This window comes from Gymnoscopelus braueri (genome assembly GCF_963280865.1).
Source record: "Gymnoscopelus braueri genome assembly, chromosome: 13".
NCBI classification, from domain to species: domain Eukaryota; kingdom Metazoa; phylum Chordata; class Actinopteri; order Myctophiformes; family Myctophidae; genus Gymnoscopelus; species Gymnoscopelus braueri.
The window spans coordinates 8,896,838-8,921,302 of record NC_137615.1 but is presented as its reverse complement, the minus strand read 5'-3'; the positions used below and the strand labels follow the sequence as shown (position 1 = coordinate 8,921,302).

The window sequence follows — 24,465 nt, the reverse complement described above, 5'->3', positions numbered from 1 at the left end:
TCCTGCACTTTTAACCGCACCAATAAACCCTCAACATATGACCCTCCTCAACCAACTGTACCAGCTGCAACTGGTGAGTTCTGTCTGTTTGTCTGTCTGTCTGTCTGTCTGTCTGTCTGTCTGTCTGTCTGTCTGTCTGTCTGTCTGTCTGTCTGTCTGTCTGTCTGTCTGTCTGTCTGTCTGTCTGTCTGTCTGTTAAATTGACCACTTAGTGACTTGCCTTGACTCCAGTGATTTTCATTTAATTTCCTAATGCTTGTGTTTGTCTTGGCAGGCGTACCAGCGTTTACAGATTCAGCAGCAGATGTTGCAGGCGCAGCGCAATGTTTCTGGCCCCATTCGACAACAAGAGCAGCAAGTGAGTGTCCCTCGTGTCCTCACGGTGTCGCATGCCGAAAATAGCAGATCTGCCAGCTACAATTGATCTACAAGCTCACAACGCACCACAATGCGACGCGTTGTAGATCTGCTATTTCCAGCATGCGACTCCGTTGTAGGGGAAAGTATAAAAGGTCATCCATACCAAGCATGATAGCCATGTACTGCAACGATAATAATGCGCGCGTCCACAGTACGCTGATGAACGATAATGTTCTGTAAACAGTGGCACCAATTGACATGCTGTGCAGTCCAGCTGTGTCAGAACCCACACACGGAGGCAGAGAGTGTGAGACAAAGAAAGAGAGAGATGTCTCTGCCTCCGTGGTGGTGAAAAACACATGCAATATGCTATATGGATCATCGGATTGTGATTATTATTTATAAGCAGGTGAGATAGTCGTTGGCTACCTGAGGTAATGCCAGCTAGCCTTCCAGCTTGCGTTAGCTATTCATATTGGTCTCTTCCTCCCAGTTATTAATAATAATAACAAAACTACCACTGATTCCAAGCGTTAGTGAGACCAATTGGATTCCAGATGTCCTTCAGACAGATTTTGATAGGCTGTCTTTGTTTCTATTTTTTCATCAAATCCCTCTGAATTTCTGAAAGTGATCCAGGCCATATTGCTCACCACTCTCGTTGTTATAGGCCTGGTGTGGACTTCCCCATCCAATTGAGTTAGAACCATTTTAAATATCACACGTTTATAGATATCATTCTTGGTGGGGACCACCAAGGACTTAATGGGCACACGAGAGAAGTAACACACATAATTTCACTTCCTACATGAAAGCCCCTTTTTTAGGTTTATTTAATTTTAATTTATTTTTGGCTTTTGAGTCAAAAGCAAATGTGTGCTGCGCTCTAAGTTTCGCAGTTTTTCGCCGTTTTTTTGAGCGGTGAAACCGCCCCTATATGTGAGGTTTGGACACCGACATTCGCTGCACTGTGATTGGCCACCATTGTACCCCCCCCCACCCATTGCACCCCCCCAACCCTGCGCTGTGATTGGCCACCATTGTACCCCCCTAACCCTGCACCGTGATTGGCCAATCACAGTCTATTCAGGACTGTGATTGGCTAGTGAAACATGACACATGTGCATAGCCCTATAAATAGGACTATGCACTTAAAAAAAACACATTTATGGGTTTTTTAAAGTTAGGGGTGTACAATGGTTGGTCCACAATATTACTTTTCTTTAAGTGAACTTCCATCACTGTGATGACCACTGTGACCACACCGCCCACTTCACACTGGGTGTGATTTTTTTTTTTTTTCACGCCATTTGGTGCCCCCCCAAGGGTTGGTGCCCTGTGCTTCAGCACCTCAAGCCCGTTGGATAAGCCACCACTGCATTCATAAACAGTATTTTCAGCGCACTTCAAACATACAAAGAAACACTGATTTGACACGGAAGATGGAACCAGATAGAACCTTTGTTGCAGACACGGTAGGGTACTTGTTCAATACCGCCAGTGGTGTAAAGTAACTAAGTACATTTACTCAAGTACTGTACTTAAGTACAATTTTGAGGTACTTTTACTTTACTGGAGTATTTCCAATTGTCTATACTTTTAATTCTACTCCACTACATCTCAGAGGCAAATATTGTACTTTTTTACTCCACTACAATTATTTGAATACTTTAGTTACTAGTTACTTTTCAGATATGCATTATATAAAACATACATTAACTACTTTAGCCCTATTTTATACATAAGCTATTTGAAAATAGCCGATCTACGAGCTCCCAACGCGTCGCATCGCGACGCGTTGGGAGCTTGTAGATCGGCTATTTTCAAACATTTTAGTACTTTTACTTTTGCTACTGTACTTCAAGTACATTTTGATACCAATACTTTTGTACTTTTACTCAAGTAACATTTTGAATTCCGGACTTTTACTTGTAACAGAGTACTTCTACATTGCAGTATTGATACTTTTACTTAGTAGAAGTAAAAACCTTTGAGTACTTTTTCCACCACTGAATATACCGCCCTCTTGTGTCCGCAGGTTGCACGTACAATCAATAACATGCAGCAGCAGATCCAGCAGCACCAGCGGCAGCTGGCCCAGGCCCTGCTGATGAAACATCAGCAGCAGCAGCCTCCGCCAGGCTCCCACGCTGGCGGCCTGCACCCCAGCCAGGCCAAATCAGTCCTGGACTCCTCCTTCCCAGGACACCCCCAGGCCCCCGGCGGCCTCCCCCTCGATCTGCAGACCAAAGAGCAGCAGTCTTCTCCCAACGCTTACAGCCCCTACTCCAATCTCTGTGAGTACTGGCACTGGCCTTAAAATAATACACACGTATTTTAATGAATACAAGGTTATTTTAAAGCCATGCTTTTTCATCACCAATTTCAGTTGTTTATCCTGTGTTCAAAAGTTCACTCCCCTGATTGAAAGAAATTGGCATCCCGCCCTGATTTTTTTCCTTCTGTTTACTAAAGAGCTGAACAATCACTCCATAGCAATGATTACCATCAGAATATAGAGCTATTTAACACTCCTTTTTTTTCACTTTAAGACGATACAAGCTGTAGTCGTATCACTTTAAGACGATACAAGCTGTAGTCGTATCACTTTAAGACGATACAAGCTGTAGTCGTATCACTTTAAGACGATACAAGCTGTAGTCGTATCACTTTAAGACGATACAAGCTGCAGTCGTATCACTTTAAGACGATACAAGCTGTAGTAGGATCACGTTTATCCAGGGGTGCAATGCTCACTGGACGGCCTTGCACGCCGTGCCGGCACCTATTTGACCAGGAGCACACGCAGGCACACGCATGGATTTAAAACTACTTTAAATTCGCACCTCAACAAAGTTTTCAAAGGCTCCCGACTCACACCTAGCGAATTAACATAGGAATAAGCCTAGATGCATATCAATTGTCCATTGTGTGACTTGCAGTGTAGGTGTTAAGCGACGTGCGCGTCACGTCATTGAAATAGAGTGCAAGAACATACCAAATGAGCATTGCATGCCGGCATTTATCTTCTGCTGAGAAAACAAAACCATGTGACTTAACATTTATCTCTGTGGTTGTGTTTTGCTCTCTCTCAGCCGGGCTGAACCCCAACATGAATGTAAACTGTATGGAGGTGGGGGGTCTGTCCATGAAGGAGCCCCCCCAGCCCCCCCAGTCCCGTCTGTCCCAGTGGACCCACCCCAACTCCATGGACAGCCTGTCTGGAAGCTCCTCGCCTCTGGACGTCAACGTACAGACCAAACACGGTAAGCTCCTCCCCCTCTGGACGCCAACGTACAGACCAAACACGGTAAGCTCCTCCCCTCTGGAGGCCAACGTACAGACCAAACACGGTAAGCTCCTCCCCTCTGGAGGCCACAGACCAAACACGGTAAGCTCCTCCCCTCTGGAGGCCAACGTACAGACCAAACACGGTAAGCTCCTCCCCTCTGGAGGCCAACGTACAGACCAAACACGGTAAGCTCCTCCCCTCTGGAGGCCACAGACCAAACACGGTAAGCTCCTCCCCTCTGGAGGCCAACGTACAGACCAAACACGGTAAGCTCCTCCCCTCTGGAGGCCAATGTACAGACCAAACACGGTAAGCTCCTCCCCTCTGGAGGCCAACGTACAGACCAAACAAGGTAGGCTCCTCCCCTCTGGAGGCCAACGTACAGACCAAACACAGTAAGCTCCTCCTCTCTGGAGGCCAACGTACAGACCAAACACGGTAAGCTCCTCCCCTCTGGAGGCCAACGTACAGACCAAACACGGTAAGCTCCTCCCCCTCTGGAGGCCAACGTACAGACCAAACACGGTAAGCTCCTCCCCTCTGGAGGCCACAGACCAAACACGGTAAGCTCCTCCCCTCTGGACGCCAACGTACAGACCAAACACGGTAAGCTCCTCCTGTTCAAAGATTCTGTGACATGCTGTGAAGTTTCTTTAAAGGTAAAACATTTTGACACATCGGCTGCATAATCGCAGATGCTGATGTCGTCAAAAAGTCAAATCATCCAAAACAGAATGATCACATCTGTAGATGTTGAATTCAACAATTGTTTTTTTGCTCTTTTTAACCTTGTTTTGTGTGTCCTCTTCTAGGTGCCAACTTGGGGCCCCCGGGCAAGCCTCCCCAGATGGAGGACGCGTACAGCCCCTACAACCTGATGTCCAGCTCAGAGTCCCCCACCAGCCCCCTGCTGGCCCCTGACAGCTGGGGGCCCCAGCAGGGCAAGAACAACAACGACAAGATGGCCAACGGGACCAACATCAACTGGCCACCAGGTCAGCCTTTGATTAAAGGAGAAATCCGGACATTTTAAGTGTTATCTTTGATGTGTCGTTACTCACCTACCGACGTATAAAGTGGCGTTGATTTTTTCCTGCGATTCCCCTGTCCTAATTTTTTCGACCCCCTCCGTTGGCATAATGGGAGCGCGTGGCTAAGGGAAATTCGTCTATTATAACCGATGCAAAGTTATTTTTTTCTCTACTACTACTCATTGTAGAGTCTCATGATACTCCAACATGCATTGAAAGTCCCTGAGAAGCTATCGCTAATGCCGAACGAGCTAACGCTGGTTGCTTGTTTCTCTCCCAGAACCTGGCAACTCGGTGTTGCCAGGCAGAGAAATAAGCAAACAACGTTAGCTTATCACGACACATCAAAGATAACACTTAAAATGTCCGGATTTCTCCTTTAATCTCTCAAGAAACACAGATTCTGCGGCTGGCAACTATATCTTTCTTTAACCAAATAGGTTCCCAGATTGACCTGTGATTCCAGGCTCACTTCCTCATGTGATTGGGCTGCGTTGAAGTGAAAAGTGGATAGAATTAGAGATGCAACACTGATTTAATCGATTATAAAACAATAATCAATGATCAATAAGTTAACTCATTGAGTGCCAATGACGTCTTTTGACGGCCGTTTTCAGTGTGCCATTAGTGCCAATGACGTCTTTTGACGTCACCTAAAACATTTTTTTTTTCAAAATATATATATATATTATTTTTTTTTATTTTTTTTTATTTTTTTCTCAAAGGAACTAGGAGAAAACGATTTTCAAAAAGTTAATGCTCCATCCACTTCAATGTTAAAATGTAAACGTAAATGTAAATTCTCCGTTTGATCCATAATGCCTGTGGCATATGGATCAACAAGCTTGAAATAAGCCTGGCAGTGAAGTTAATCAATTAATCAATCATATCATTGCAGTCGGGCAGAAACCTCTTATCTCCATAGTTTAACTTTTTTGTGTTTTTTTCATGAAACTAATGCCCTACTTGATCATACTGCAGCGTCACACAAAAGCATATAAAATAGCAGATCTACAAGCTCGTCGCGCCACGGTTTAGAGCTTGTCGATCGGCTATTTTTGAATGTTTGAATGGTAACCGTTTTGGACATATAAGGTTTCCACCCGACAGAGACGATATTGTATCGTCTTCTGTTGATTCTACAAAATGTCTTCTAAATCCCAACAGTTTTTTTTAAAAATGTATGTTGCTGTAATATCAGGGGTTGCAAAGATTATATGAAAAAAGAAAACTAGAAAATAAAGAGAAAATAATCTGTTTGAAGGAGTCTGTAATAGTTATTTGTATAAAAAAGAAGAGGGAAAAAAAAGAAAAGCCTGTTCTGATGATATAAAACCAGTGGTTCTCAAAGTGGGGTCCGGGGACCCACAAGGGTCCTTGAGGGGATTCTAGCGGATCCCCAGCAAAATAAGGAGGATCAGCTATACACTTAAACAGTAAACACTAATTTATACTTCTACTAGACTATTTAAAAAAAATTGCCGATCTACAAGCTCATAGCGCGTTGTAAATCGACCAATCTAACCCAGTTTGTCCTGCTGTGTGTGTGTTTTTTTCTTCTGTCTTGTAGAGTTCTGTCCCGGCGTGCCCTGGAAGGGCCTCCAGAGCATTGACCCGGAGACGGACCCTAACGCCACCCCCGGCAGCGTCCCCAGCGGTCCCACCATCAACACCAACATCCAGGACGTCAACCGCTACCTGATGCGTGACCGCAGCGGAGGTGAGGACCCATCGGGGGGTCAAAGGTCCGGGGTGGTAGGGGTGGGTGTAGGCCTGTCACAATTATTACATTATTACATAATCGCCCATATCGCAATTATTTGAGATAATCGCAGTTATTTTTTTATAATCGTCATAATCGTTTCCGTGTTAAAAATGTTCAAACATTTTGATTTTGATTTTTTTCAGAAACAGTAGAAATAGCCGATCTACAAGCTCACAACGCGTCGCATCGCGACGCGTTGTGAGCTTGTAGATCTGCTATTTCCACTGTTTTGTAACAGATGTTGAGTATAAGATATTAAATATGCCGTATTTAGGCCATAATACGAGGTCATTTTAGATTTTTCGTACATTATTGATTTTGATTATTGGTATCGGTCATTTTGTTGTGTATTTACGGGGGGGGGAGTTTTAACGTTATTTTTATTTACGTTATATCTGCCCTGTGCAACTTTTGTTTAATGAGACCTAAAAGCCACACAATGAAATTGTTAATCGCAATTATTTGTTTTGACAATTAATCGTCAAATATAAAATGTCATAATGGTGACAGGTGGGTTGGTTTGGGATGGAGGCACCCAGGCTCATAACGACTCGGAATGTTTTGCAGAAAAGCTTTCAGGTGGACTGCTAGAGCGTTTTATTCTGATATGTAGAGAATCGCTACCGTACAAATCCAAAGTATTATTTCACTGGCAGCCTTTCAACAACGTCAGAGGGAATTTAATTATAAAAGAAACCGTCTTCTGTTTTTTTCCCCTTATTTTGCTGACAGTTTTTTTTGTTCATTTAAATACAATATAATCTGTTAGGCAATATTGTGCAGCTCTAATGTGAATATCGTCTCAATCGGGTGGAAACCTCATGCTTCAAACTGTTACTTTTCAGGATTCAAATTCAAAAGTAGCAGCTCTACAAGCTCAAAATTCGTCGCTTCGCGCCGCGTTTCGAGCTTGTATATCTGCTACTTTTGATGCTTTTGTGTGACGGTTTAGTGACGATCAAGTAAGGCATTAATTTACAGTTAAAATATGGAGATAAGAGCGACGATATTCTGGATTGTTCGTGTACCGCATAGGCTGATCTATGGCACACGACACCGTCGTGCGGCACAGTATGAATCGGGCTTAAAGGGATAGTTCACCCCCAAAATTACCTTTTTTGTGTCACCCCATTGAGACTTGAATTCATGGATATTTTTTTTCGTCGCATTCCTAAGCCAATAATTTCATGACCGGCAGCGGTTCCGGTAGGAGACGCAAAGAGTCTCCTTTGTGTCTCCTACCGGAACCACTGCCTACTGGTCCGCTGATCATCAAATGATTGGCTTAGGAATGCCACAAAAACGAAAAAATATCCATTCAAGTCTCCATGGGGTGACTAATCGATTGAAAAAAGCATTTTTTTTTGGGTGAACTATCCCTCTAACACAGATGCCGCCCTTCCTATTTCTGAGTTGCTGTCATTTCACCTGCTAAACCGCTTCTTTCTTCATGACGTCACACGTTTGATGCTCAACCCCTCCGTTTCTTTGTCTGATTATTTCTTGACGTTTTTTTTTGTCATCACTCGTATTGCTTCTCTTACTTTACACTCTGCCCTTTTCCTTTAATGTTCCTTACACACCGGGAGCGGGACGGAAAAACCCTATGAATATTTCAGTATTACTATTGTGGTGATAGATCGATACCTTTATTGATCCCGCGGGGGAAAGTCAGGCACCAGCGATGGCACTAAGGCTACACGATATTAGGAAAGGATTGCGATAATCGATAACGTTGTTGAACACTTCGATAACGACATGACTCACGAAAAGTTAAAAACAAATGCAGTACATAGTTTTAATGTCTTTCTGCTTCAGTTTAATTATTGCAAACTAAATAAATATGAATTCAAGAAGTTAAACTAATATATATAGCCTAACAAAAGGCAATATAATGCCTCTGAACTTTGACTTTCAGTCACATTATTGCCCATAGCCTAAAAGCAATAATAATGTTAAGCCTGCCATTCAGGATGGAAAATAAAATTGTCCTTTTGGTTTTGCGGAGGAGTAGAAGTCAGTATCATGAGGGGCTACTGGGAAGTGCTTTGATATCAACAGAAAACACACACACACACACACAGACAGACAGACAGACAGACAGACAGACAGACAGACAGACAGACAGGCAGGACACCAAAGCTGGCACTGATTGTCTTTGAAGTGGAATATGCATACAGGCACTTAACGAGCCATCAATGATGTTACATGACTCATTCATACAGGTTAATGGTTTTTTTTTCGTGCTGAAAAAACAATTCTGTCTCTTTAGCGCGTCGTGGTATTATTCGTGTTCATTGTGGACGTATTCACGACACAAACAGCCGTTAAAATGAATGTGAATCAATCATGAATTGAATACTTCCGGTGTATAAGGACCTTTCTGCTCTCTTCATTCTTTGTTTTGTTCCTTTTTGTTTCTTTCTTTCTGTGTCTGCCGGGCCTGCCTCATAGGCTCCTCCCCCTCATCGTCACAGAACGAGGCACTGCCTCCTGACTCTGATTGGCCAGTCAGTGCCTACTCTAGCTCGTTCAGTCTGTCGTCCCCGGAGACAGACGATGCAGGTACACAGTGTGACCCCCCCCGCCCCCCATCCCAGCCTGAAAAACTTCTCCCTGCCCCTTCCCCTGATTTAACCCATTAAGACCGGGAACGCATCTGTGTCATTTTTAGATTTCTTTGGCTATAGCAGATCTACAAGCTCATAGCGCGGCACCGAGTGCCACGCTATGAGCTTGTAGATCTGCAATTTGTTGGAAAATCATGAAAATCATGACTCAAATCTTTGATTCTGGGGGATTCTACAAAATGTCTTCTAAATCCTAACATAAAAAAAAAATATATATATATGTTGCTATGATCAGTGATTCTCAAACTTGTATTTGGCCACCGACCCCCCATCTCAAAATATTCCAGGGACCCCCAGGAGCAAAGATTTGAGTTAGAATGTGCGCTTTAAAAAATATATATACAATGATTTGCACAAATGTTCACGATTTTTCAAAAATAGCAGATCTACAAGCTCATAGCGCGGCACTCGGTGCCGCGCTATGAGCTTGTATATCTGCTATTTTTGAATAGCCAAAGATATAAAAGAAATGACACAGGCATCTCAGTTCCCAGTCTGCCCCCTTTAGGTCCGTTCAGCAAAGGCCAGGGGCGCCATTCGGGGTCCCAGAGTATGGCTCACATTTAACCAGTACCACAAATTCTGTTGAAACAGCTTTCAAAATCACTATTCTTAGCCCGTAAACGAACACAAACAAGGACAGTATAGAGCATCATAAAACCCAGTTTTAAATTTTAAAAAAACGTCAACTTCCTGTTGTGGATCCACGGATCCAGTCCCGTTTTATTCATTTATTTATTTATCTGAAATGACACCTCTGGCATGGACCCAAGCCCACCCAAATCCATCCCAGTTGGGTGTTTCCCGACCTTTGCCTCTCTCATATGATATGTATATAAACGTATACGTGTGAACATGTGTGTTATCTCCTCCTCTTGTCCTGGTGTGAGCATGGGAACGCCTCCAGTGTGACGTAGATAAGATTCGGGTGACGTCGCTTTATTGTGACTGTGGGACAAACCCACTGATCACACTGCACTGTGTGAAGTGGTCTCTCTCTCTCTCTCTCTCTCTCTCTCTCTCTCTCTCTCTCTCTCTCTCTCATATATATATGTATGCACACATGTGTTAAAACACGTTTAAAAAGAAAAGCTCTTCACATGCTATGCCGTGCTATAGATGATGTGTGCTTTGACCTCTCCCATAGAGACATATGATACAATTCTGGTTATATTGAATAATGTTCTGACAAAGCTGAGCTGACACCTGGTGGAGGTTTGGATTGCCATGATGTAATAATGACCAATGCTCTGTTGATCATGAACTCATGTTCCAAAATGTGTTACTATTTGAATTATGAAGGAAATCCTTATCCCTGAATCCACTTTGTTCGCATTTGGATGTTTTAAAAGTGTGACTTTGAGACCGTTTTGACCCTTCAGTGTAAGTCATTGGGGAGAATATTTTGGATGATCAGTTTCTAAAAACAATACCAAAAAACACAGCAACTATTTAAGTATATTTTAGTGCTACTTTTTTGATTGAATATTTTATTAGGCAAAAAAATGTAAAACAGCACAGTTACATTTAAAATACTTTGTCTAACAGGCCATAAAAGTCCTTGCGGACTTGTTTCCAATGAGGGCCTTGGTATTTAATTCATAGGCATACAGTATATAGTGGCACCACAGTTCAAATATCATTACAAAAGAAACAGCAAAAAATAAAAAATAACACTATGTACAACAAAAAAACAAAAAAGAGGGGGAAAAATAAATATATATATATATATATATATATATATATATATATATATATATATATATATATATATACAAGAACAGGGGGGGGGAGGGTCTGCTGTCTAACGGGAAAATTGTACTACCTCCTCCTTTGGCCTCCTGAAAGGTGATTTTTTTAAGGCTCTTTTAAATGAGCCCAGCGAACTGCATTTTTTGAGGGATGGAGTTAGACTATTCCAATCCTGGGTGGCAGTGCTGTAGGGACTGTCAGGACTCTCTCTCTCTCGTTCTCTCTCGTTCTCTCTCTCTCTCTCTCTCTCTCTCTCTCTCTCTCTCTCTCTCTCTCTCTTTCGCTCTTTCGCTCTTTCGCTCTTTCGCTCTTTCTCTCTTTCTCTCTTTCTCTCTTTCTCTCTCTCTCTCTCTCTCTCTCTCTCTCTCTCTCTCTCTCTCTCTCTCTCTGTGTAGGAAATTAAGATGCCTTTTCTGTCCCCTAACTCAGTGGTTTTCAACCTTTTTCATGCCAAGGACCCCTAAATTGATATACATTTGGCCGCGGACCCCCATTTGTAAATGTTTTGTGCCAGGGACCCCCAGAAGAGAAGATTTTGTGTTAAAAAAAGCAAAATTCTTCAAACACTTTCAAGATTATTTTTGAAAATGTTCAAAAATAGCAGATATACAAGCTCGCAGTGAGCTTGTATATCTGCTATTTTTTTAATAGCCAATGTACACAATAATGGATAAAGGGGTGAAAATGTTTTAACACCTTTTGCTGGGGACCCCCCCCTGGAACCCCCTCAAAGGACCACTTGGTGGTCCCCGGACCACTGGTTGAAGACCACTGGCCCTAACTCATTGTCCTCCTCTTCCTCGGGGGGTCCAGGTAAACTCCCTGACATGAAGTCAACGTGGTCCCCGGGGCCCCTCTCCCACAGCCAGGCCTCTCTGTCCCACGAGCTGTGGAAGGTCCCCCAGGGGCCCCGCGGCGGCGGCGGCGGCGGCGGCGGCGGCGGCGGCGGCGGCCCCGGCAGCAGCAACCCGGCTGGAGGAGGAGGAGGAGGAGGAGCCCCCTCCCGGCCCCCGCCTGGCCTCAGCAGCGCCAAGCCCTCCTCCACGTGGGGGGGCAACGCCCTGGGACTGTCCCAAGGCTGGAGCAGCAACTACTCCTCAGGTATTGGGCTCAAGATAAGGGACGTTTAGCCCATTAACCCATTAATACCTGGAACGCATCTGTGTCACTTAAGATTTATTTGGCTATTCAAAAATAGCAGATATACAAGCTCATAGCGCGGCACCGAGTGCCGCGCTACGAGCTTGTAGATCTGCTATTTTTGAAAAATCGTGGAAAAAAACGTTTTTTCCCGATTTTTTTTTTAAGGATTTAGATTTTTTTAGACGCGGCCTCAGGTCTTAATGGGTTAATACATTGATTGCCAAGATCGCATTGATGCGTTCTTTCCAAAAATTCCACAAGGGGCACCCTAACACAGCTTTGGAATGATCGATCGTCACTGAGAGAAGAAGTATGTGGATGTGACGTCGTTGCAAAAAAACGTCACATCCATTCATCCCAACGATGGGATTTTCAGAAAAACAGCTGTAACTCAGTTTCTTTTTTTTTTGCATTGAAAACCACCCGTTTTCAACGGGCCGTAGCCCCAAAATGGCGGATCGCGGTTGGAATGTTGCCGTTCCTATGGATACACAGGTACCTCCGCCAACCCACGGGGACTATTTTTTTTAGTTTTTTTGGCACACAAATGTCACTTCCACGGCGTTTCAAATATCATCGGATTGAGGTAATTACGCTGGCAAGGGGATAGAAAACTATGTTTAATATCTTGGCAATCAATATGTTAAGACCGGGAAAGTGTAATTTTTAGACTTCTTTGGCTATTTAAAATAGAAATAGCAGATATACAAGCTCATAGCGTGGCACCGAGTGAGTCACTATGAGCTTGTAGATTTTTTATGAAAAATCGTGAACATGTGTGCAAATCTTTGAATATATATATATATTTTTAAGCGAACATTTGTAACTCAAATCTTTGCTTCTGGGGATTCTACACATGTCTTCTAAATCCTAGCAGTTTTCTTAAAAAAAATTATGTTTCTATGTCAGTGGTCCTCAGATTTGTTAAGGACCCCCCCCCCCCCCCCCAAAAAAAACAACAAACATGATATGTATTTGACAGCGGACCCCCATCTCAAAATATTTCGTTCCAGGGACCCCCCCAGAAGTAAAGATTTGAGTTAAAAATGTTTGCTTTAAACAATGTATATCCAAAGATTTGCACACATTTTTCCACGATTCTTTCAAAAATAGCAGATCTACAAGCTCGTAGCACGGCACTATTTTTGAATAGCCCAAAATAGGAATAGGTCCCCTACACAACTTGCAGATCCGATGAGAGAATGTTTTTCTTTCTCTTTTTTTCTTCATGTGTAGAAGGCTACACTGTCATTATGACATCATAGACTCACTTCCTGTGGCATAATGTACTTGTGTTCTGTCTCATACATGACACCAACCCCTCCCACACCCTCTCTCTCTCTCACACACACACACACACACACACACACACACACACACACACACACACACACACACACACTTTCCCATCAACTGACGTGATGTGGTTTACACAGACTAGAGTAACTTGACTGAAACGGCCAACACCCAGCCAGTGGGTTCTAACAAGATTTGCAGTGATTTCTGACCATGTCGACGGGATTGAACTTGAACTTCTCTCCTCTGTCTCTTGGGTCACACAGCAGGAACCGCCTGGAGCACTGACAGCTCCAGCAGGACCAGCAGCTGGCTGGTACTGAGGAACCTCACTCCACAGGTACTGTAGCCCCTACGATACATCAACTCACCAGCGGTGTAAAGGTAGCTAAGTACCATTATAATGGTCTCCAGGTTTCTAGGCCTGTCACAATTATTACGTAATCGTCTAATCGCAATTATTTTATATAATCGCAATATTTTTTTGCATAATCGTCATAATCAATTCCATGTAAAAAATTACATATTTTCAAAGATAGTGGAAATAGCCGATCTATAAGCTCAAAACGCATCGCGATGCGACGCGTTTTGAGCCAATACTTTTGTACTGTTACACAAGTACATTTTGAATTCTGGACTTTTAACCCTTTAAGACCTGAGGCGATCCTTTAAAAAAAAATCTAAATCCTAACAGTTTTTGGAAAAAAATTTAAACATTTTTTTTTTCACGTTTTTTTCAAAAATAGCAGATCTACAAGTTCATAGCGCGGCACTCGGTGCCGCGCTATGAGCTTGTATATCTGCTATTTTTGAATAGCCAAAGACATCCAAAGTGACACAGATGCGTTCCAGGTATTAATGGGTTAACTTGTAACAGAGTATTTCTATATTGCAGTATTGGTACTTTTACGTAAGTAAAGAATTTGAGTACTTTTTTTTTTCTCCACCACCTTGTCCCGCTGTGTTCCTGCAGATTGACGGCTCGACCCTGCGGACGCTGTGCATGCAGCACGGCCCCCTCGTCACATTCCACCTCAACCTGACGCAGGGCAACGCCATGATGCGCTACAGCTCCAAGGACGAAGCCGCCAAGGCCCAGAAGTCCCTGCACATGTACGTCGTGTCTCTGGTGGCCTCTCCAAATATTTGAATATATATTTATTAAAGGGAACATTTTTGACTCAAATCTTTGCTTCTTGGGGTCCCTATTACACAATATTTTGAGATGGGGGTCCGCGGTCCTTGACATGAAAAAGTTTGAGAACCACTTGATATAGAAACATATGTTTTAAAAAAAAAAAAACAGATTTAGAAGACATCTGTAGAATCTCCCAGAAGCAAAGATGTGAGTTAGAAATGTTTCGCTTTAAAAAATTATATATATTCAAAAGATTTGCACAAACTTTCAAAATAGCAAATCTACGAGCTTGTAGATCTGCTATTTTTGAATAGCCAAAGATATCTAAAAAAGACACATATTCATTTCCGGTCTTAATGGGTGGTTAAAGTGGTTAAGGAGTGTAACTAAGTGTGTGTGTGTGTGTGTGTGTGTGTGTGTGTGTGTGTGTGTGCGTGTGTGCACGCGCACATCCAGGTGTGTTCTGGGTAACACCACCATCCTGGCGGAGTTCGCCGGCGAGGAGGAGGTGAACCGTTTCTTTGCACAGGGCCAGTCGCTGGGGGGCGGGACCACCAGCTGGCAGGCCAACCCGGCCACCAATCAGACGCGGATGGGCGGCGCCGGCGGAGTTCCCGGACCCGCCTCTCATCCCATCGGCCAATCGCCTCACTGGAACAACAACAACAACGGCGGCGGCGGCGGCGGGGGCGGAGGAGGGGGCGGAGCCAAGACGGGCGGAGACTTTGGGTGGGGCGGCGTCCAGCAGTACTCCAGCCTGTGGGGGCCCCCCAGTGGCGAGGAGGGCCGGGTCATGGGGAGTCCCACCCCAATCAACACGCTGCTGCCCGGGGACCTGTTGAGCGGGGAGTCCATGTAAGGATGAGCAGCACCCCATCAGCGCACCCATGGGTGCAAGGTGTGCGTAGGGTGACCTACCACCCACCCATCACTCAAGTGACTGCAGAAGCAGAACCCATCATCCCCCGGGCAAACGAAGGAGCAGAAACTCCGCCCCCCCCCCCCCCCCCTCCCCCCCTAGCAAATCATTGTGGAGATAATCAGCAGAGCCCGACTGATGCCAGATTGTTGGAGAGTCCTGGTCCACCGATTACCCATGTTTTGACCCATAATGTGAAAAACATACATTTTAATAACCACTTCCACTTCCAACCTAGCATCCCTATTTTTGGGGCGTGCCATTCATTATAGGCAAAAAAAAAAAAAAACGCAAATCTTCATAAAGGTTTTTTATTTTATTTTCAAAAACATTCAGAAATAGCAGATATACAAGCTTGTGAGCTTGTAGATCTGCTAACTGGGGAAGTTTCTGAATAGGGCGTAATCATACTTATTGACAAATCGGGACACATCGACTACATGATTGCAGATGCCAAAAAAAGAGAAGAAAGTCTAACAATGTCCGATACCAATCATTAGGTGGGCGGAATGGCTGAACGGAGCGAAAGCGAGGAAACCGCTCCTCCACTGTTGTTTTTAACGTCATTTTTGTGGGATTTGTTTTGGTGGCATATGGCATCTTTTGCTGTGAAACACAGCTGGAGTCTTTGATTCAACAAAGGGCAGATAGATAACAACAGAAAAACAACAACTGCAAATCTTGTTTATTTTATTTTTTACGACTCCGCGTGAAGCGCGCAGTTTAGTCGAACTGACATTGGACTCTGAGCTGCCATCTTGAAACGTTTGTGTCATCATCCCTCAGTCACTCTGCAGAAAGTACAACGATTAACAAAAAACGCGACATTCCCAAAAGCTCCCCCTTCCCACACCAATCAGAACGGTTGTCACAAACTCTCTGCCGGTCCGGGGTTCGACACGTCTCTCTCAGCACTAACATAACTAGCCTTAACCCCTTCCTGGCCACGCTCTCCTAACTCCCTCTGGATTCTTAGTGAAGAACTAGACCGATTATTGCACACCCCTCATTTCTGAGCCAGCTAAACCCACGGGGTACGGAGAATAACGCACGCTGACGTGGCGCTAACGCAAAAACAAACCACCGGTCACAACTACAGCACTTGTCTTCGGGCCCCCGAGACACATGCACGGACACACACACACATGCATACAATGCTTAAAAGGGAATGGTGCAACTCTGTTCGCCTTTTGTTCAAGCCATTTATTTTTGTAGTGCGCTTTTTCTTTCTTTTAGCTTGTTTTCCCTTTTTTTCTCCCTTGAACCATTGCAAACGAAAGCAAGAGATAATATTGGCGTCAATCTTATCTATCTAGGGAGGTGGGGTTGGTTTTGTTTTTGTGGTCGTCGCACTTAATGCATTACGTACATGTCGGGAGGTGGGAACAAAACCACTGCTATTACTATGGAAACTGTTAAGGAGAAACACTTTGAATGCACCTCAGTTGGCCTGTGGGTGGACCTCTCTCTGTCTCTCTGACACTGTGGACAGCCTCAAACGCCAACGGACCGCTCTGTTTATCCTGAAAACCCCACAGCAAACAACCACCACCATTTCAAGTGACGTGCAATATTAGCCACAGACTTCTACCGTCCATCTACCAAGAGGTGGCGGGGGGGACGGGGGGGACGGGGACGTATGAATACTATATGTACCTTGACAGGTTTCTCTCACCTGTACCCCCTGACCTCTCGCAAAAGACGGAGAGGAAGACTTTTGTTTGAATGAGTGAACTACAAGAACCCGCCTATCAACCACCACCGCTGCTGCCGCCGCCACCACTACTACTCTCCATCTCTGTTTGGCCCACACCCACCAACCCACCTAAACAACGTACAAGGCGGTCCGCAGCGCTCTTCAGTCCGGATGTAAACACCAAGCACTTCCTTAAAGCCAGCCGTCTGTCCGCTCTCACACTCAAATGACTATGGGGTGGAGGGGGGAGGGCGTCCGGGCAAGCAGGCAGGCAGGCAGGCAGGCAGGCGTGTGTGCGTGTGTGCGTGTGTGTGTGCGTGTGTGTGTGTGTGTGTGCGCGCGCGCAGGTGGAGGGGGGCTTCGTACCAAAACAAGAGGTGTTATTGCCCTCTTTACCCAGAAGACCAGATGCATTCTTTCATTTTTCTTTGCTTTGCACCCATGCTTGTATTTGGTACAAACAAGTAATCATAGCACTTAAACAAGAGCGTCACGGTTTCCTTGTACCTTCAATGCCAACAAATCAGAAGAGACTGGAGAAGCGACAACTGAAAAGAAACGGAAAAATCTAAAGACAAAAAAAAAGCAATCTATATGGTGGCTTTTTTTGTATACACAGATTTTTTTATTTAAAAATGTTCATGGATGTGATAAAAAATACTTCTCTTATTCTTCATTTTTTTTAAAGTCCTCCTTCCCTCAAATCAGCGGGACCAGGAAGGATGTCCAAATGGTAGCAAACTGAAGGGAAAAAACATACAAACAAAGAACTGACTAAAACGTGAGGTGGATTGTGGCGGGGGGGGGCGACAGCCCTTCAACCAAGCACTCTTCTCTTTTCCTACTTAACTATATCAAAGTTAATATCACTGTTACATTTTACTCTGAAATCTTTAGCCTTTGGTGTCTGGAGATGCTAGACGCGTAAATGTTGTGTCAATCCGGCAGGGGGGGGGGGGCGGGGGGGGGATCGCCATCTCTTTGTCTTTTCTGTTTTCTCTCTCTTTCTCTAAAAAATCTCTTTTCTTTCGGAGGCCCTGCCAAACATGTTTGATAGTGTGGCCACTGAGTGCCTGCCTGCTGCAGAGCGTAATGGAACCCTGCACTGTAACGCCAGGGGCTCTGCCGCAGCTCTCACCCGTCTCACCCATCTCCCCTGCTCTAGCCCCCGTTTGTGACCCCCCCCCCCCCCCTCCCCTTCCACTGTCTAGCTCCGGGATGAGGTCTCGCTGCGTTATCCCATTGAGACCTGGGACGCATCTGTGTCACTTTTTGATTTGAGCTATTAAAAAAAAGCATTATTTTACACTTTGGCTATTCAAAAATAGCAGATATACAAGCTCATAGCGCGGCACCGAGTGCAAACATTTTTAACTCAAATCTTTGCTTCTGGGGGGTCCCTGGAACAACATATTTTGAGATGGGGGTCCGTGGCCAAATACATATACATTTTCTTGTCCTTGACATGAGAAACCACTGACAGCAACATGAGTTTAAAAAAAAAAAAATGTTAGGATTGAGAAGACATTTTGTAGAATCGGAACCTCAGGCCTTAATGGGTTAAGATCTGGCTATGGGTGGGAGTGGCGAAAATGTCCCATTTTTTTTTTGAACATCATATCAAAAACATAAATGTAGTCACGGTATCCTTAATGTCTGTAGTTCCGACGGAATGCAAAAATTAAATGATGGGTTGAAACGACCTTTTTGCCATTCTGCGCCGAATTTAATATGGAACGCGCCTCCATGTTCAATTTGGAAAAGGCTACAAAAAAAAAAAAAAGTGTTTTAAAAGTTTGTTTCGACCCGTTGATAGGATACCTTTTAAAATGTTACAATGTTCGTAAAATGATAAGAAATGGACACTTTTGCCGGTCCCAGCCAGAACGTAATGCAGCGGAACCTCTTCCCATGTCAAAACTGGCCCATCCATGTTACAACTATTGTACTACTGCTGCGCCAGTCTGTCCACAACCACCTCCTCTCTCTCTCTCTCTCTCTCTCTCTCTCTCTCTCTCTCTCTCTCTCTCTCTCTCTCTCTCTCTCGTCTTCTAATGCAGCAATCACTTTAGCCAGAGACAAAGGGGTCTGATGTATTCGCTTTTACCCTTTTGTTTCATTTACGGAATCACCAGTGTTGTTGTTTTTTGTTTTTTTTGTCAACCTTGCTGTTATTGATGATGATGATGATGATGATGATACTGTCTGTGTGTTACGTTTTTACAATGTTTCATGGATGTTTCTGGACACATGCAGTGTTCGGCTCTGCTCTCTCCTTTCCCCCCCCGTCATCGCTGCTCCCATCGGGGACATTTTAACCATGTGAGGTGGACGTCATCCACCGGTGTCAGAGGCAGCTCTGGTGGAGGTTTGGGGAGGGTGATACTACAGATATTGCGGATCCGACTCAGGAGGACTTATAAAGATCAGGCGTGAAAGATTGTAGTGAAAGGGGGGGTCCCTCCCTGCAACCAAGTCCAGCCAGCCTGTTTTTCTATCACACCTCCTCCTCCTCCTGCACCATGTTGTGTCTCTCTGCAACGCTCACACTGGTGGCGTTAACGTTTTGTTTTCTAACTCTGGGAGCATCAGTTACAGTTCTATGTGTCAATGTAGAGAGAATAATCGCACATCCACTGTTGCTTATTTCAGTGTGCGTTGGATAGTAGATAATCTGAATCAAATAAGAAGTCCCGCACATTGTATCTTGCTGTGGCAACTCACTTTTTTTAATGACAATGTCAGTAAAAAAAAGTGAGTTGCCACAGCAAGATACAGTGTGCGGGACTTCTTATTTGATTCAGACAGTTCTATGTGTACCACCTCAACCCCAACCGACCGCGGCCCTCCATTTCTATGCAAATGACTAGGAGGCGGGGCCTTCGCGGTCATATCTGGTACAGTACAGCCCCAACCCCTTCACACACCTGCCAGTTGTCTCTACCACTATCTCCTGACCAGCATTACCAAGGCAGCTTTCCCCCCCCACCCCCCCACCGATGCCTGTCCTGAGCTCGAGGAGCCACTGAAAGAGGCCTACTGTACTGTCTTTTATTGTGGATGCTAACGTCGCCGGACAGAACGATAGGTTACTTTTAAGTGCAGTTTCAATCGTTTTAAGCGCCCACTTTGTGGCGAGAGAGAGAGAGAGATCGCACTGAGATGACACTACAACGACCCGCTTCTCCTTGTGACGTGACGTGACGTGCCAACGGGACTACAAACATCTACTTCCACCTCGCCATAAATACTGTTCGTCGTCCGTGGAAAAAGAGACCTCAGTTTCCGGTTTGCTGCAGAGGCCAACAGAGCAGGGAGGGACACCGGTCTTATCAACGATGGAGTTGGTTCCAGTGTGTGTTTGTGAGCACTGTTGGTGATTCACATCGGGTACAACTTTTAAAAAAAATACCAAAAACATTTCTTTATTGTGAAGGTTTTCACACACAAAAACTCTGAATCTCAAAAAGAGGACAAAAAAAAGTATAAAATGTTGTGGAAAGTATGTTCCAGCTGGGCAATCTAAGGCTGACATGCTACTCTTTCACTTTCTCTGTAAGCCCACGGTGTTCAGTTCTGAGCCTGGTGTGAAGGTTGGGGGAGGGGGGGGGGGCAGCCAACCAACCAACCAACCAACCAACCAACCAACCAACCAACAAGCCAACCAACATAAAATGACATTTCCTCAGATGTGGCTTTGGGGTCGTCAGGGTCCGAGCAGGGGCCCGCTAAAGGCACCCCACATCAGCATAAACTGAGACATGCCTAAAGTTCGGTACCAAGTCTTAAAAAAACATTTTGGGGATTTGCCCTCCTTCCAGGGTCACTTTAGACTTGTGTGACGTTCAACAAAACAATCACTATTTGCCTGTTTCTTTGTGTTGGTTGTTTATCTCCTGCTGTTTCTCATACGCGGCGGGATGCCCATCGATTCACAGATACCCCTCCCCCTCTAACCTCCTGACTCCTTCAGCGCAGCATCAGCACCGAGACCCCCCTCCCCTCCCCTCACCTTACACCGCCCTGCTTCTATCCCATCTACCCATCATGTTAGTGTTGGAAATCACAGGCTTGTCCCTTATTTTGTTCAAATCTCACACGGACTTAATAGAGACAAAGTGGAGCTTTATCAACGTATAAATCAATCATGAAATCAGAGAGGGGTCTGGGGTGAGGAAAGTCGACATAACTAATTGTCTTTCTTGAGGAGAAAAAAAGGCCTGGGTTGAATATGCACATGCTAGTTTTATATACATGTATACAGCCGAGTACACAGTGGCTGTATGCGTGTATATGACTAGATCTCTCTTCTTTCCACTTAGCCTGAGCATTCTTTATCTCTCCTCTCTCTCTTGCCCTGGTTTCAACCCATCCCCTTAACGTATCTATCGCTCTCAACGTTCTATTTCCCAGAAGAAAATGTTCCGAAACATATCAGAATTATACAAAATAACAAAAAAAAACAAATACTTGAATCAAACGAAGCGCCAATAATGTAATGTGAACACTTGTTTTTTATGTAAATGATTTTGTCTCATTCATACAACTGTCAGATTTTTTGATAGCTTCAGTTCAGAGTTGAACTAAATTTGGAATACGAGCGTTTGTAGAGAAATGAAGATGGGTTATATAAAAAGGCTAAAAATGAACATCTGTTGTATTTTGAGTGTGTTTGCACAAGGTTGCTTGTACTGTACGCGGTATGAATGTCTAAAAAAAATGCATGAGAGGAAAAAACATGTACGTATGTGAGGTTAAATCATGCGTATGTGTTGAAACATGTACGTACGTATGTGAGGTTCAAACTTGAGCTTGTGGTTGTGGCGGGCCAATGTTTCGCTGTGTTTTGTTTCTTTTTAATTTCAGTATATTGGTTGTTTTGATGTTATTGATTTTTATTTTATTTTTCTCCTTTGTTTTGGCTCGTCAATACTATTCAGATGTTCATTGTTTAATAGCCTCTAGCGTTGCACTGAGTGTCGACCGCCCCATGTCCAGATAATCGAACAACGCTGATACAAGTACTGAGATGGGACAAGAGGGGGCTGGGGGACAGTTCATGTGTAAATGTTTACTCAAGGACTAAAATAAGTGTGTTTTTAATCTGTAATAATCTGTTTATCTACCTTAGTGGCTTTCATTGTGGAATAATAATCCAACAGAAGATGGATTATAATTATGAGTATTGCACCATTTTTTTTCAGACTATAAAACATAAAATATACAGAAAAGGCGAAGAAGAAAAAATCTAATACATATAAAAAAGACAAAAAAATGCAACAACAAAAGTATTTTTTGCAGAACTGTGGCCATATATTGGTTGTAGAGCACTGGTTCTCAACGCCAGGTTCGGGAACCACCAGAAGTCCAAATGGACCCACATAAGGGTCCATTTGATTCCTAACTATCAATCATTTAGCTGGAGACCCCCCTGGAACCACCTCAAGGACCACTAGTGGTCCCTGGACCCCTCATTGAGGACCAGTGTTGTAGAGGGAAGCTCTACAAGACATCAGACAGAGCTCTGGTTTCCAGCGCTCGCATCAGAGGTGCCTACCTTTTTATTTCATTTTATTTTATTTTGGTTCGTTAGCTTTCATTGATTTCGACACATTGTTGTCATGTGTTTTCCCTGCGAAGGCCACCGGCAGTTTACAAACAAACACTTTTATTTTTGTTCTGGAGTTCAAATGAAACAAAACAAAAAGGAATTTAACTGCGGGGATGTTGGAAAAACTAATGAAAATTACAACAAAAAAAGGACAAATGCTTCCATTAGAAAAACGACACTTTGCAGAATGAAGATTAATGTGCTACAGAACTCTGGGATCGAACAGTGTTGTCATGTTTGACCTTTTAACCTTTGATTCTTTGTTCAATGTTCATTTTCATGGATTATCTGAAGCCTGTGCGTTTTATGCTGTGTGTGTGTGTGTGTGTGTGTGTGTGTGTGTGTGTGTGTGTGTGTGTGTGTGTGTGTGTGTATATATGTGTATATATGTGTGTATATATATATATGTATATATGTATATATATGTATATATGTATATATATGTATATATGTATATGTATATATATATATATGTATAATATATATGTATATATATATGTATATATATGTATATATATGTGTGTTTTTCTTTTGTTGGTTTTGTTTTTTGTAAAAGAAGACATAATTGCTCATTATCTTGCACACACACGAAAAAGTGGATCTTGTCTCAGGAAGGCCAGGGTTCCAGAGTACCAACCACGCCATTTTAATGTACGTTTTTATGATGACTACAAAATTAAAAAAAAAAAATACAATACAAAAAAAATACAAATAAATTAAAAAATAAACTACAAAAAACAACAACTCTAAGCACTGAAAGTTATGGATTTCAGAGGAGGAAGAGAAAATACCTTTTGTTTCTAAATCCGTAGCAGTTACATATTAACCAAATAATGGACTTTAAATGAAAAATGGAGTGCTTTATATATAAATCTATATATTAAAATAAATTGCTTTACATTGAAAAGAAAAGAGTAAAAAAAAGTGGTCAATGATTTTGATTGTTCAGAAAAAGAAAAGAAAGACAGTGAATAACATTACATGCAACATTAATTGTTGAATGTTGACGAATGGTTCTTGTATTTTCTTAACATGAGGTCCCGTCCTGACTGAAGCAGGAAACATTGTGCATTAATCTTTCTTTCCTCTATCTCTCATTCTCTCCTATTAGAAGAAGAAGGAAGGGGGGAAAAAATCAAGACTTTTGCAGAAAGGCTTTCTAGGCGTTTTATTTCGGAGGACTTTTTTGAAAAAAAAAAAAAAACGACGAGCTGGTTGTTAAAGGATCATGTATCTATGCACAAGTGTTTGGGGGTGGGGGTGGCGTACTTCCTATGTGGCTCAAATATTTGCAGGGTTTTTTTCGGGATCCAACGTTTGATTTGGATTTTTATTTGTATTTCCTTTTATTTGGGGGGGGGGGGGGGCGTGGGGAGGTAAAAGCGCGCCACGTCGGAGCCTTCCAAAAGCCGACACGCCGACACTCCCCTTCTCTCTCACTTCCTTCCCTTGGTTTCTGATTTTGACCTACTAGCGCCACCTAGCGCTACATCACCATGCTGTGTATTCCTAAAAACCAATGAGCGTCTCACTCTTTAGCACTGTGGGATTTCAGCCCGTCGCCCCCTAGAGGGTACCTGTGTTTTTGTTTTTTGTTTTTTCTCTCGCTCTCTCTTCGTATAGTTTTATTTGGGAAATTGGGGTGGGGGAGGGGGGGTATTTTTTTTAATTAGGGCTGCTTATTGCCTTTTTTGGTTTTGTTTTTTGAAATATTAAGGAAAAATGTCTGTACCGAGATTTAATGAAAAGTCAGTGGCTTGTAATCTTTTATTTTTCTCTCTCTGTATATCTCTTTCTCCTCATAGAATGTGATTGTTAAATGACATGCACCG

General features: G+C 43.5%; 1 protein-coding gene across 1 annotated transcript in view; it reads left to right on the top strand.

The window, feature by feature from the left end:
• The window catches only part of LOC308099383 (trinucleotide repeat-containing gene 6C protein-like), a 130,387-nt gene extending 113,531 nt beyond the window's left edge, over positions 1 to 16,856 (top strand). The window contains exons 15-25 of the mRNA XM_080448125.1: positions 1 to 73; positions 275 to 358; positions 2,399 to 2,657; positions 3,456 to 3,626; positions 4,465 to 4,647; positions 6,254 to 6,403; positions 8,903 to 9,013; positions 11,644 to 11,931; positions 13,536 to 13,609; positions 14,243 to 14,382; positions 14,864 to 16,856. The exon at positions 1 to 73 is cut by the window's left edge and continues 47 nt beyond it. Of these exons, the coding sequence (XP_080304251.1) occupies positions 1 to 73; positions 275 to 358; positions 2,399 to 2,657; positions 3,456 to 3,626; positions 4,465 to 4,647; positions 6,254 to 6,403; positions 8,903 to 9,013; positions 11,644 to 11,931; positions 13,536 to 13,609; positions 14,243 to 14,382; positions 14,864 to 15,266 (1,936 nt within the window). The 3' untranslated portion in view covers positions 15,267 to 16,856. The remainder of the gene's footprint in view (positions 74 to 274; positions 359 to 2,398; positions 2,658 to 3,455; positions 3,627 to 4,464; positions 4,648 to 6,253; positions 6,404 to 8,902; positions 9,014 to 11,643; positions 11,932 to 13,535; positions 13,610 to 14,242; positions 14,383 to 14,863) is intronic.
• The last annotated feature ends 7,609 nt before the right edge of the window (positions 16,857 to 24,465 follow it).